The sequence below is a fragment of the Hipposideros armiger genome, unplaced genomic scaffold (assembly GCF_001890085.2).
Source record: "Hipposideros armiger isolate ML-2016 unplaced genomic scaffold, ASM189008v1 scaffold_157, whole genome shotgun sequence".
NCBI classification, from domain to species: domain Eukaryota; kingdom Metazoa; phylum Chordata; class Mammalia; order Chiroptera; family Hipposideridae; genus Hipposideros; species Hipposideros armiger.
Window position 1 is genome coordinate 2,776,788 of NW_017731507.1, and position 14,001 is coordinate 2,790,788.

A 14,001-nucleotide genomic window follows, 5' to 3' on the forward strand; every position below is an offset into this window, starting at 1 on the left:
GAGGATGTCCAGGTGGGGTGTCTGTGTGTGTGTGTGTGTGTGTGTGTGTGTGTGTGTGTGTGTGTGTCCTCCATAAACGTGAGCCCCAAACCTGTCTGTGAGCCTGGCACATGAAAACCTTGGCCAGTTACAGCCAGCCCTGCTGAAACCTGATGGTGGGCACTCTGAGCAGACACTAACCCACAGAATACTGCTGTCCCCTGAGAGCCAGACCCAGCCTCAGGCCTCACGTGGTGGGTGGCATGGCCCTAGCAACTCCCTGACAAGACCCCCAGTACCCCATCCTACAAACATTTACTGAGTCCCCATTCAGTGTTAGCAGAATATTTTTTAGCTGAAAGATACCACTTTGCTTTTTCTAATTTCGGATCATAGAGAGTAACACACAAATAAATCTTGCATAAATTTAATGGTGTTTTAAACTCAGAAAGCTTAAACATGTCAGCAAAATCACAGGGTGACTTCAGGTTTTGTAAGGGAAAACATCTTCCTCTGATTTGTTTTATTTGAGTGTCAGCTATTGCATTTCAGGGGTATCTGTAGTTGGGGATTGACAGGTTGTCTTATTCATTAAATACTGATCCAGACATCCCATTGGCAAATTCAAAGAAAATCAGAGATCAGAATTACCTGGGAGATGAATAAAACTGCTCTTTCTTGTAAATATCATAAAGAAGTATTCATTAAAATTGGCAGCTGGATGCTTTAGCCATCCAAGGAAGTGGTGGTTCAGAAAGGTTAAGCGATTTATCCAAGATCACACAGCCACACATATAAGAAGCAGAATTAGAACAATAAGTTAGAGAAATACTAACCGGGCTCTTTTTTTCTCTCCCTTTTCTCATTCGCTTGTCGTCCATTCCTCTATGTCCCTCTCTTTCTCTCCTTCCTCTGCCACCTTTCTTCCCACTCGCAGGCTGGAGGAAGACCCCGAGGGAGCAGAGAACCCACTTGGCGTGGACGAGTCCCTTTTCAGCTATGGCCTCCGGGAAAGCATCGCCTCCTACTTGTCCCTGACCGGTGATGACAGCACCCCCTTGGACCGAAAGAAGAAAAGCGTGTCCTTCATGTACAGCGGGAGCAAGAGAAAGAGTGCCCTCTTCTCGTCGCCGCCGTACTATGAGGACTAGCCCGAGAGCAGACGCCATGGCGCGCGTCCCAAAGGAGCAGAGGTTGGAACTGTGACCTGGGATCTTGCAGGGGCATGGTTCCCTGGTCCCTGGGGAGCCTCACATCTTCCAGAAGCCAAGAGAAGCTCACAGGAGGCTCGAACTTGCATCTTCTCTATCGCGTGATGACAAAGGGTCCCTGGTGTCTGATCAGTTCTGGGACATCACAAAGTGTTGGCTGGTCATGTGATCAGGCAACGCTTCCGAAGAGCCCTGCTTGTACGTTCTGTGCGAGCTCGTCGGGTTTGTGGGCAAGAGGGACCCTCTCTCACTAAAAAGTGCACCAGGACCATCCTCCAAACCGTCCAGATGGCCTCACCCTGCGCTCACTGGAGAAAACTTGCGAATGAGAAGAACCCAAGAAGAAGATGAGCCAAAGGTGCGTCCTGGCAGAAGGTCTGGGTTTGCACATCGGCCCCCTGCACGGAACTTTTTAAGTCAATCCACAAAGAGACCCTTGGTATGCATCACCTCTCTTTCAGGGACCTCAGTGACACTAAACATTAACCTCCCTAACTAGCCCTGAATCAGGAGATCCGCTTTGCCCTGCTGGTCCCAAAGCCACATGTGCAGAAGTCAGGAGGCCTCCCTACTCCTGCAGGGGGCAGGGCAAACGTGCCAGGGCAGGCTGCTCGCAGGGAAGCACTGGGGTGGGCCTGGAGCTGGGCAAGCTTTCACGGGGTCCCCAGCCACAGCTTTGCAGCACAGAAAGAGCTTCTGCGGCATGCTGAGGTTCTCACCTGTACGAATGCATCAACGATTCATTCCTGATTGCCCAAAGGGGAACTGTGTTAAAGCCTGTATAAGGTGTCCAGTAAAAAAAAAGAAAAGAGAAAAAAAAAAAGAAAAACGATGAACAAGCCCCAGACCCCAGCAGAGGTCCTCACAATACAGACAGGAAGAAAAATATGTCAACAAATATTGTGAAAGTGGGTGTAAAAGCAGAAATCGGCTCGCGGCTTTGGGTGGGACTCGTGTTTCCGCTGGACCTTCCGAGTCGTGCCTGGACAGAGACGGTCAGAATGGTTGGATGTTTTTTGAAAACAGGAAGTTGTTTTTTCAAAAAAAAAAAACAGTTCTAAAGAAGGAGTTCATCCAGTGCTCTATTCTAACAAGGGTCTGGCATCCATGTAAATAAAAGCACTGAGCTCCAGGGAAGATGGGAGACGCAGAGTGGTGTAATTGTGTCTTACTGTAATTTTAAGAGATGAGAGAGAAGCAAGGTGAAGACCTAGAGAAGGAGGACCGTTATCGCCAGGCCACCCATCCCACCCGGGTCCTGTTGGGAAGGGGCGGCACTGAAGCCGTGACTCCTTCTTCCGTGTTGCAAAGGGACTCGGGGGATGACGCTGTGTGTGGTACACACATCTCGCTGCCCGACAGAGTAGTCTGTCTGTTCACCATACGCATTCTGCAGAGCTGAGATCACTGTGCTGGCGGGACGTGTCTATGCATTTACAGGACTTTCTTATCACCAGATTCCACGGTGTTTATGCAAGCAGACATCTGTGGTTTCCCCAGCAATCCCCAAAGGCTGTTTCGAAGGGACCAGCCCGTGTATGGGGCATGATTGTAACACTGTGGGCACTGACTTCTGCCATAAGGCAGGATGACCTCGCACACTCCAGATGTTTGTACAGGGTCTTCTGTGCTGTTTTCCGTTGTGACTAACGTGGTTGGAATGTGCGGGGAGGACTTGGAGGGATTTCTAAGTGGGAAGCATTACATTTTGCTAAATCATGTATTTATTCCTGATTAAAATAAACTTAATAAATATTTAACCCCTGGAATATAGGGAGAGCATCCTGAGTGAGCTGGGGGCAGGGTGGGGTGGGTGTTTATTCAGAAGCTTCTGTGGGTTTCGAATTTTCAAATAAATGTGTAACTGGAAAGAGATGGAAGCACAGAACACCAAGAGGGACCTCACTGCTTAGCAGCTCAGCTTCTTGCAATGCAAGAAGAAAACGAGATTCGATGACGTGTGTGTGTGTGTGTGTGTGTGTGTGTGTGTGTGTGTCTTATCCCGCTTGAAGGTGGACATAGGGGATGGAAACAGAACAACTTCATAGCGATTGTGATGCAAATTTTGTCTCCTCTAGATACTTCCCCATAGTACCTGTGGTGTCCCTGCAGTTTGTTCTTTGGAGAATTTCTTTCTACAGATATTCTTTTGGACACCCATTAAATAGCAGGCACTGCTCTAGGTGCTGGGGCTGTAGCAGTGAGAACCACATGGGACTTCTGCTGTCATGAATCTTGATATCATAAATAAATACATTTCCAGCGATGGTCAATGCAGTGCAGAAAATGGCACGGACTGCTGGATTGAAGAGTGACCGGTAGAGGGGCCCTTTAATCGGATGCTTACGAAAGGCCTCCCAGGGGAGGCAGTTGAGCTGAGACCCAAAAGATGAGAAGGAAACAGCCATGCAAAGATTTAGGAAGAATACTGGAGGTGTAGGAGCAGCGAGGTGACTTCTGCAGGCAGAAGCAAGGCTGCATGTGAGAGCGTCTGGAGGCCAGGCTGCTGGGGCTGAGAGAAGGGGGAGGACAGGGCTGTTTCGAGGGTGGCAGGGCAGATCCTGCAAGGCCCTGCTTGGGAAGGGAAGGACTGGAGGGCCTCTTCTAGGAGAAACGGGAAACCACTGGCAGGATTTAAGTAGGGGAGTGATATCATCTCATTTATATGTTAAAAGGGCTGTGTAGAGAATGCATTTTCAAAATTCCCACATTATATTGCCTACTTGACACATAGTTAAAAGAAAAGGTTGTAGAGTTTGAAAATAGAAGGATGGAAATGTTTTTGTGCAAAAATGAACACAAGAAAAACCGGCTGAGTTTTGAGGCAAAATGGAATTTTGGTGAAAATAAATTCACCTAAGGGCAAAGAGAGGTGTTACAAAAGGAACAATACATTAAGAAGATGTGATCAAACCTAAATTAATCTAACAGAAGTTTCAAAATATATTAAGGACATAGCACAGGGACAAATAGGTAAACCAATAATTTTATTTGGAGATTTTCACACACCTCTCAGAAACAGATAGATTAAGCAAAGTTAAACAGATAGGTAGTTAGAGTTTAATAACATTAGATAACCTTCCTGCCAACAAATTAAGACTACATTAGGTCCCAGAGGAAGCTCTAATACATTTCAAGAGTTGGTATCCTGCAATTCATGCTCTATGATAATAATGAAATACAATTGGAAATCAATTTGCAAACAGATGGGTAAAAATTCTATCATCAAACAGCTAAAAAAACAAAAAAAAAAGTGAAAATGTCCTTGAGTTAAGAGGAAAATAGGAAGATGGCACCAAACACAAAAAAGGAAGTCCCTGCCCCTCTCAAAGCCAAAGAAAAAGATTTAAAGGCAAAGAAAGCAGAGCTGAAAGGCATCCACAGCCACAAAATAAAGAGAAGATCTGCACGTCACCCACCTTCCGAAGGCCTAAGACCCCGTAGCTCTGAACACAGCCCAAATACCCTCAGAAGAGCACCCCCAGGAGAAACAAGCTTGACCATGGTGCCATCATCCAGTTCCCCCTAACGACGAGTCAGCCATAAAGACAGAAGACAACACTACACTTGTGTTCACTGTGGATGTGAAGGCCAGCAAGCACTGGATCAAACACACTGTGACATCGCCCTATGACATCGACGTGGCCAAGATCAATATCCTGATCAGGCCAGATGGAGACAAGAAGGCTTATGTTCAAGTGGCTCCTGACTATGATGCTTTGGACGTTGCCAACAAAATTGGGTTCATCTAAACTGAGTCCAGCTGGCTAATTCTAAATATAAATTTTTTTCACTGTACAAAAGAAGGGGAAGAAGAAGAAAAAGAAGAAGAACTAGAAGAAGAAGAGGAGGAAGGAGAAAATAATGCCAGAAATAATACAACACTTAAAAACACATGACATATTGCTACTTCTCAAAACTCCCAGGGCACAGATGATAACAACAGTGAGGGGAAAATGTATTGCTTGAAATCCATTGACCAGAAGACGAAGGATGAAAAGTAACGAGTTTATCTTTCAACTCAAGAAGCTAAAAGAACAACAGATTGTCATTTTCAAGGAGAAAGGAAAAGATAATGATTAAGGGCAGACATGAATGAAATAGTGTTTTTAAAAAAAATATAGGCATAGAGATTTCAAAAGAAAACACAGTTTTCAAAAGAAAACACATTAATCTTACTGTGATGGATAAAAACACAAACAAGAATGATCATGACGAAGGAGAAAGAAGAAAGCAAATCTAGTGCAGGTCTACAGGTCACCAGGAACTCCCCAGGAGGGAGCACCTTCCTCCCTAAGTCAGCAAGCCGGCCCTCCTTTCTTTCAGTCCCCCTCCCTGCTACCTGGAGCCCCTGGCAACCCAGACTCAGCCCTGCAGGTGAGGACAACGCCCTAGGATGGCAGAGAATCACCTAGAAGGAACACGGGCCTTGAGAAATTACGAGAGCCCTATACTCCTCACCTTGGAAAATGTGTTGAGAAAGGGCTGGGGTGGGGGAAGGGACATTTATTACTGAAGCTGCTTTAGTGCTGGGTCTCTTTGTTGGAATAGTCGAGCATTTTGTTCCAGTACTTATAGAAATAAACCTGCCATTATTTGCAGATAATGAGGCAATTTCACAGAAAATTCAATGAGACCAACAAAGTATTCCAAGTGGTAAGAAAGCTCAGGAAATTGCTAAACCAACCTATCCCCTCTATGCTGGCATTTACCAACCAGGAAGTGCGATAGACAGTAACACACCATTCACAAATGCCAGTCATACCCTGGCATAGGTAGGGACTTGCCTCCAACGAGTTCACACAACTTGGATGGAGAAACGTTCAAACTCCATGGAAAGACCTCAGGAGACAAAAATACTAATTTCGTGGCTATGGCATTCAGTTGCTTCACGGATGCCAGATTTAACATCATAAACCATAGAGATTTTTTTCTGAAATTGCAAAAAAAATTTCACGGACCTACAATCAAATTCCCATCAGGAATATTAAACATATGAACAAACTTATTCTAAATGTATATATGGAAGCACCAAAGCCCAGGAATTGCTAGGTCAGTTTTGACGGAGAAACGCAGGTAGCATGCTCCCACTATGAGACACGTGCAAAAGCAGGAGAAAACAGCACTCTGGGTTCAGACCGCCACCTCCCTGCCATCAGGTAATGGAGCTCAGCGTGGTCTCCGTGCCCTCTTTGGACCGGGTACTGCACAGTGTGTTCAGGAAGTACTAGGAGGGATTCACTCACGTACCCAGGCAGGGTACAATCGGAACGAGATATGTCAGAAAAATAACAAGTATGTACAACAAGGCAGAATTCCTGAAAATCGCTAAATAGAAACATTTTCATGAAGGCGAGGCTCCTCCTTCTGTTTGAAGAGGGAGAGAAAGGCTCAGAGGTCCCATTTCCACTGAGCCTTGAAGAAGAAAGTGACTTTCCAGGTGGAGAAATGGCCATGCTGGCCACAGGAGAGCGATGGAAAGATTTAGAGGAAGGCATGGCATTTTCTAGGAACGGTGATAGTCAGGGAGCCAGGGGGGTAGGGTTTTTGTAGGAAAGGAGACAGGAAAATTCAGTTTGAGGCCAATTCCTGAGGCCTGGCGTTCGCGCCGAGGATTGCAGAAATGGGGCAATGAAAATCCCTTCTGGGCCCTGGGCATCACGCCACAGAGGACATGACCTACTCTGCCTTCTCGTAGAGCTGGCCAGGGCGTCGGGGCCACAGAGCGCATGTTTGCAACATGTCACCCTCTTCGTCCTTCACCCTGGGCCCCAGGCCTGCTTTAGTTCACAGCTGCCTTCGCTTGGCATGGAATGGGTGAAACTTGGCTTTCTTGATTCTATGGTATGCAGGACACTTGACAAACCTTATATGATGACAGCTCCTTGAGCCCTTGGGAGACCGAATGAATCATACCTATTTTATCCATGAAGAATGCAAGGGTGAGTGGTTTGCCCAAGGCCAGGATCGTAATGCAGGCTTGTCTGATCCTAGGCCTGGGCTCTTTCCCTAACACATTGAGACACCGAAAAAGTCCCAAGTTCCTGGAGAAGCAGCCTCATGGAATGGGAAAATAGATTCGGCTTTAGGTTCTAATCCCTAATGCGGTTCCTTCTTTGCTGTGTGTTTTTTAGTAGGTCACTAAACATCTCTGAGCCTTGGACTTCTGATCTCTAGATTAGATATATATATATATATATATATATATATATTTTTTTTAAATGCTTCTTGTGAATCAATGTGAGGAATCTCTGAGATAATACATTGTATGTGCTTTGTGGCCCCAAACATGCTAAGCAACTGAATATAACTTATTAATTATCACAGGAGTCTGTCTCAGCTGCCATCCCAACAGTTTTGGACCTCAGATATGCAGAAAGACTTAAGATTTTATCCAAGAATGTATTACCAACTCACGTTCATTCCCCAAGTATCGCCTGGTAAATACACATCTAAGAGCTGCAAATATGCTGAAGTATCTTAGCTCTCTTGATGCCAAATAATTTCACATGCATCTCAAAGACTGCTGGGAGCAGTTGTAAAAGCCACTCCTAAGTGACTAAAACAGATGGCGAGTTTATTTTTAAATACACTACCATTTGTTCAAACAGATTCGCTTTTGAAATTCCCCAAACACCTAAACCCTCCAGAATTTTTAAAAGCGAATTCTGCCTTCTGGGCCTACTAGAAGGTATTCTGGGTGGCTTCTGGGTCCCACCAAGGGTCTGGTTTCTGAGGGAGCCCTCAGGAAATCAATCCAGGATCAACTGAAAGTCAGGAAGGTCTGTTTTCAATACCAGGGATTGAAGGATGCTTGGGCTCAGGTCTCCTGCCACTAAGATGGACCCCTATAGAGGGACAGATGGAAGAAAACCCGAATCAAAGGACAAGAAACACAAGGAAGGGGTGGGAGGGAAGGAGAGAAGTGGACTAGCCTGTGGGTTCCCCAGTTCATCTGCTCATCCCACGTCCGGATGTTAATTATGGAGCATTTATTATAAGACAGTTGTGTTGGGTGCTCAGGGCCCCATGGAGAGCAGGACACACCTGCTCCCCTGGAGCTTACAGTCATGGGAGGGAGACAGACTTGGCAGAAGGAATGACTATTCACTGGTGGGAAATCATGATAAATGCTGGATAGAGAAGTGCAGGCAGCACAAGCCATAAAGAGGGGTCTGATTTAACGCTGAGAAGCTAGGAGGATTCCCTGGAAGGGTGAATAGGGCAGACAAAGAGGAAGATGGCAGAAAAATGTGTTATGCAGAGGAAACTGCCTATATGGGGCAGAACAGAGAATGGGCGCTTCTAGGAACATTAGAAGGCTCCTGTGCTGAAGGAAAGAGACGGAGTGGCAGGTGGTCCTGCTTCCGGTCAGGGATGCTGACAATGTGGATCAGTGAGGCCCAGACAACGCCACTCCTACCCTCCTTTTGGTCAAGGGTTTGGACCCCAGGAAGGCTGGACAAAGCCAGGTGGTAACATGGCCTCAGAGCTGCTAGCTGGTCCACGGTGCTGGTCTCAACGGCTCTCCCTCTTTCCTTAATTTGTGATCCTTAAAAATCTCCCCATGGCTCTCTCTGCCTCCAGAGTTGTCCCTCTAACTCCATCCTCCATCCAGCTCTAAGGGAAGTTTTCCTAAAGGGGAGCAAGTTTCCCATGTGCTTAAAAATACTTCGATGCCACAGCCATGTTCATAGCAGCACTATTCCCGGCAGCCAAAGCTGGCGTCAACTCCAATGCCCATCAACAGATGAAATAAACAAATGTGGTCTATACATACAACGGAATACTATTCAGCCTAAGAAGGGAATGAAGTTCTGATAGAAGCTACAGCATGGGTCATGGATGGACCCTGAAGACATTATGCGAAGTGAAATAAACCAGCCGCCGAAGGACAAATCTTGTACGATTCCACTTATGTGAGGTCCCTAGACTGGGCAAATTCATAGAGACAGAATGTAGGCTAGAGGTTACCAGGGGGCTGGAATGGGGTGGAATGGGGAGTCACTGTTTAATAGGTACAGAGTTTCTGTGTGGGACGATAACAAAGCTCTGGAAATGATTAGTGGTGATGGTCGCACAACACTGTGAATGTGCTAATGCCACTGAATTGTACTCTTAAAAGTAGTTAAAATGGTACAGCAGACCAAACCAACTCAAATCAAACAAAACCCTCCATGGCAAGGGCTCCCACGTGCTCAGGACGAACCCCAAGGTGATCGGCGCAATCTGGCAGCTCTCTGCTGCCCCGCCCTCACCCCACTGCCCACAGAAACCCTGTGCCCCCTGGCACCACAGGGTTGGTGATTTCAGTAAAGAGCCAAGCCTCTCCTGTGTGCCTGGACTCCACCTGCAGTCACGTGCCTGCATGGTCCTCAGTATTTTGCTCAGACTTTCCCTCTCCTGGGAAGCATTCCTGACACCCCCTCCTTCCTCTGTGTTTGGTTGGGGGCTTCTCTCTGAGCCACCCTAAGGACCCCCCCTCTCAAATATCTGCTTGAAGTGCTTGTTTTCCACCTCCCAGTAAACTACAAGCTTCCTGTGAACTAGGACATAAATTATTTAGCATGGCATTTCCAGGACCTAGCACAAACTGGACACCAGTAAAATTAGAAGCGAATCAATGACAGAATAGTTTTCAGGGTTTACGCTGTGGTCAGTGAGATTATTTCCTCCATCATAATTATTGTCATAAACATCATTATATCATCACCATCAATATCATTATATCATCACCGTCATCATCACCACCATAGCCATCATCATCATCACCATCATCACCATCATTACCATCATCATCACCACCATAGCCATCATCACCATCACCATCACCATCATCATCATCATCATCACTGCCATCATCATCACTACCTAACAGGTGCTTCAGACCATCCAGCAGAATCACGAGTGTTGAGTTCCATTCTTTGCCTTCATTCAACAATCAACAACTCAGTTGGCCAAACCTTTGGAGCTCTGTGACTCACCGTGTGGCTGCTGACCCAGCTGCCTGCCACTCCTTGAATGGCCATGCGGACAGGCGCTGGGGTCCCCTGCCTCTCCTCACACCTCAGGCAAGAGAATCCCAATGAGGTGGAAGAGCTTAGTGAGAGTAATGAGTCACCCACTGGTGTCCCACAGTGAAATGCCACCAGAACTGAATCTCAGGGTGGGGATGGAAGGTGGGCTGGTGAAGATACCAGACAGCTTAAAGGAAGAGTCAAAGTTCAAACCCAGAGATGATCAGAGAAGCAACACTGGGAATTAGATGAGAGTTCTCTCAGTTCTATTTCTCTCCTGTTTTGGGTGACACTGCGGTATAGTTAGCATTGTATTGGCTAAACTGTACCCTCACCATTAACTTTTCCTCCATCAGAAGCTTCTCAGCCTACACTCCATCCCTGTGGTTGCCTACAGACAAGGGAGGTAAATGCAAGTTCAAACCATGAAGCCCTAGCAAGGTGCCCCCAGGAAACGGAACACTCCCCCGTCTGGAATCATTGGCACTTCAGATAAGAGTGGACAGCCATCAGGGGAGCCCCCAGCACCCTGACACACACAAGAAGGCCACGAGCAGGACATATGCTCAGAACAAAGGGTAGGGGAAACCAAGCAATAGAAACCAGCTGGCCTCAAGAGGCCAGAAAGGACCCCCTCGCCTGGCCAGCACCTGCGGCGAGGCGGAAGGCAGGATGGGTAACTCACCATCAGCACAATTCTCCGGAAGAGCCTGGAGCCGGCAGCCCCGGTGGTCAGAAGGTGGATGCTGGCCACGTCAGCCCCGCCGCGGTCGGCTGCCAGGGCCACTCGCCGAGGGTCGCCGCCAAACACTCCGATGTGGGCCTGCACCCAGGTCAGTGCCGCCACCTGGTCCAGCAGCCCCCAGTTGCCACTCACCTTGGGGGACCCTTCAGAAAGAGGAAAGCCTTTTACCTTTTGTGACTCTGCACCCTGGAATTTAATCATCCTTGTGCTATCGAGGCCAGGCCCGCGGTGCCTCCTGTCTGCACAGGTCAGGACAGTGGTTCCAAATACAGTGTGGCCAGTGGTAAGACCATGGACTCTGGAATCAGAGCCAGGCAGGTGTGTGTCCTCCCCTTCACCTTTGCCAGCTAGGGGACCTTGGACATGTCATTTCACCTCCCTGGACCACAGCTATCTCACCCTAGATGAGGCAATTGCTAGGGCAGCTGCCCGGATTAGAGGCAATGCATGTCCAGGCCACCCCCTGACTTGGCACATGAGCGGACAGGAGAGGAACTGCCTGCCCCACAGCTTCACCTGCTGCTGGTGGCTCTCTGTGCTCTTTGTCCCCAACAGCGGCCAGGCCTGGGGAGGATTAGAACCCCTTCTTCCCCGTTGTCTTTTCTTCTGCGACCCTAAGTAGCATTCAGCTCCATTGATCTCTTTCCTTGTTTCATAGAATTTAGTAAATATTTATTGAAAGCTCAGCACTATTATTTAATGGAATGATTTGGACAAACACACACACACACACAAAATAAATAGCAAGAGCATGCTTTTGTCCTTGGAGTTTGGGACACTACATGCCCATGGCCTTCTGGTCGTCTTCTGAATTCAGTGCCCTCCTTGTCAATCTATGCCTCGCACTGCCCCGAAACTCCAGCCCTGTTCTACAATAGTTTGAGCTGAGGCTCACACCTGCTTTGCTCTAGAGACCTTAGCAGATCCCATGCCTTCAAATGCTACCTACATGTTGGTGACTCCCCAAAGCATGTGAGCACCCAGACCACCCCCGGCCCCAGACGCCTCACGTTTCTCCAGGAGGCACAAGTGCATTCAGTTCTAAAGGGGACTGATTCTAAGTTTCCTGAGCACCCCAGACAACACATTTCCAAGTGTCCGTCTTCTCCTTCCAATGCAGTGCCACCCACCCATTCGGCTCCTGTACAACCTTCCAAGTCTTCCTGACACCTCCGTCTGCGGCATTCCCACGCCTTCCCCAGGTGCTCCAGGCTCTCTCTCCCCACTGGTCTCTGCCACCATCTCTCCTCAGTGTTTTCTGTTGCCACTGGCCTCCTGTACCCTCACATTTGTCCCTCCAGTGAATTCCCTGTGCCACATCCAGAGTGGTCTTCAAACTTAAAATTGTGATCATCTCTCTGACACACACACATACACACACACACCCTGCCCCGTCCTATCTAAAATCTCCCAGCTCATCCCGTTTTCATGAGGGCATTATCTTGGTTCTTCCAGTGTATTCAAGGTCCCCTAGGACTGGGTAATCTGTCTCTCTGGCCATATCACCCTTTGTCTCAAACCTATGCCTGTGCATCAGCCCCCCAAACCTCCCATCAGTTGTTCAAACGCCCCTGCACCATCCTGTCCCAGCGCACCCCACCCCTGTGCTCAGCACAGGTGCCTCCCTCCACCCAGAGTTCTCTCCCCTCACCCTCCACCTTCTCCATCTCCTCCCCACCCGCCCCTGCCCAGCCATCCTTCCAGTCTTAGCTACGCCATCAATTCCCAGGCAGCCCTCAGACAAGGAAGGTTCCCCTTTCTGGGTATTTGTCACCATTGCCTTCCCTTGTTAGGCTGTGCCCCCCCCCATTAAAACCAGTGACACTGAATAGGCCCTCAGAAAATGTTAGGTGAATAAAGGACCATAGTTATGATGAACAGGATTTAGTATCGAACGAGAAACTATCAACAAGACCCCATATTCCCAAACAGAAAAGCCCTGCCGCACGGATGGGCATCAGTAAAAGGCAGCACAGATAAGAGCTCCACCTCCTGGGAGCCAGTGGGGCCCTGGACGAGTTGCTTCACAGAACTTGCTTTTCCTCCTGTAAAATGCGGATAATAACAGGACCTACCTCATCGGTTTGTTACGATAGGTAAATTAATTCATATTTGTAAACGAAATAGAACAGTGCCTGGCATAAAGTTCTAGATGGTTCTTCTCCAATCACATGGCTTTAGGTCCCAGTGTCATCTCACAGAGCCCTGTGCAGGGCCTGCCTTGTCTTCGGGGCAGAAACTGCACCTGTCATGGCTCCCCCACTGGGTGGGCCTCTGTCCAGTTCCTCTGGTTAGAGAGGGTGGCAGACCCTCCCCGGAGCCCTCCAAGTGCCCCAGAGATGAAGAGGTCATGTGATGGCACTGTGTCTTCCGTCTGGCTCCCTGGCCAAAGCACCCTTCCTCTGTCCCTGCGCCCCACAGAAGGCCTGCGGGCCATGGGACACCCCCTCTTCCTGACCCTGCACACCACCGCTCCTGGTTCTCCTCGCTGCACTGCTTTGCCAGAGAGAGAAGGGTAATTACTGTGCCCTGTGCCCCCCACCCCCGGTCTGCCCTGCCTGCAGGATCCAGGCTGGGGAAACGGCCTCCCCAGGCCCACTACCGGCCCCCTCACTTCCTTTCCGACTGCTCAGTTCATCAGGAACCACGGCTCCCTTTAAGTACTGCTGGGTTTGGCCTGCCTGGTGTGGCAGAGAATGCGAGTGTGTCTAGCGGGCCTCGGGAAAGGCGCAGGCTTCCATTCTCACCTTTCTCCCGTCCCTTTTGAAATGAGAGCCTGGAGCTCTCAGGGGGCCAGTTTTGCTCTGGGCTACACCAGCAGATGCTGCACGTATTTACCCAATGAGATGATGTGCATGGGCAGCTACTGGGCCTGACTCAGTAAATGCCAGCTGCTGCTGCTGTGGTCCAGAGGCAAATCTGTGCCAGCTACCGGCCAGATGCAGGGCCGGGACAAGACCGCCACACCGTGTGAAAGAGGTCCTGTCCAGGGACAGAAAGGACCTTCACCCTGCGAGACCCTGCTAGGAGCCAGGCACAGGTCTGGGGG

General features: G+C 48.6%; 2 protein-coding genes across 2 annotated transcripts in view; one reads left to right on the forward strand and one right to left on the reverse strand.

Annotated features, from left to right (window-relative positions):
* The window catches only part of SLA (Src like adaptor), a 29,111-nt gene extending 26,152 nt beyond the window's left edge, over positions 1-2,959 (forward strand). The window contains exon 6 of the mRNA XM_019651271.1: positions 917-2,959. Within this exon, the coding sequence (XP_019506816.1) occupies positions 917-1,130 (214 nt within the window). The 3' untranslated portion in view covers positions 1,131-2,959. The remainder of the gene's footprint in view (positions 1-916) is intronic.
* Positions 1-14,001, reverse strand: part of TG (thyroglobulin) — a 256,235-nt gene that overhangs the window by 101,498 nt on the left and 140,736 nt on the right. Inside the window, 1 exon segment of the mRNA XM_019651274.1 lies at positions 10,893-11,095. Coding sequence (XP_019506819.1) covers positions 10,893-11,095 — 203 coding nt within the window.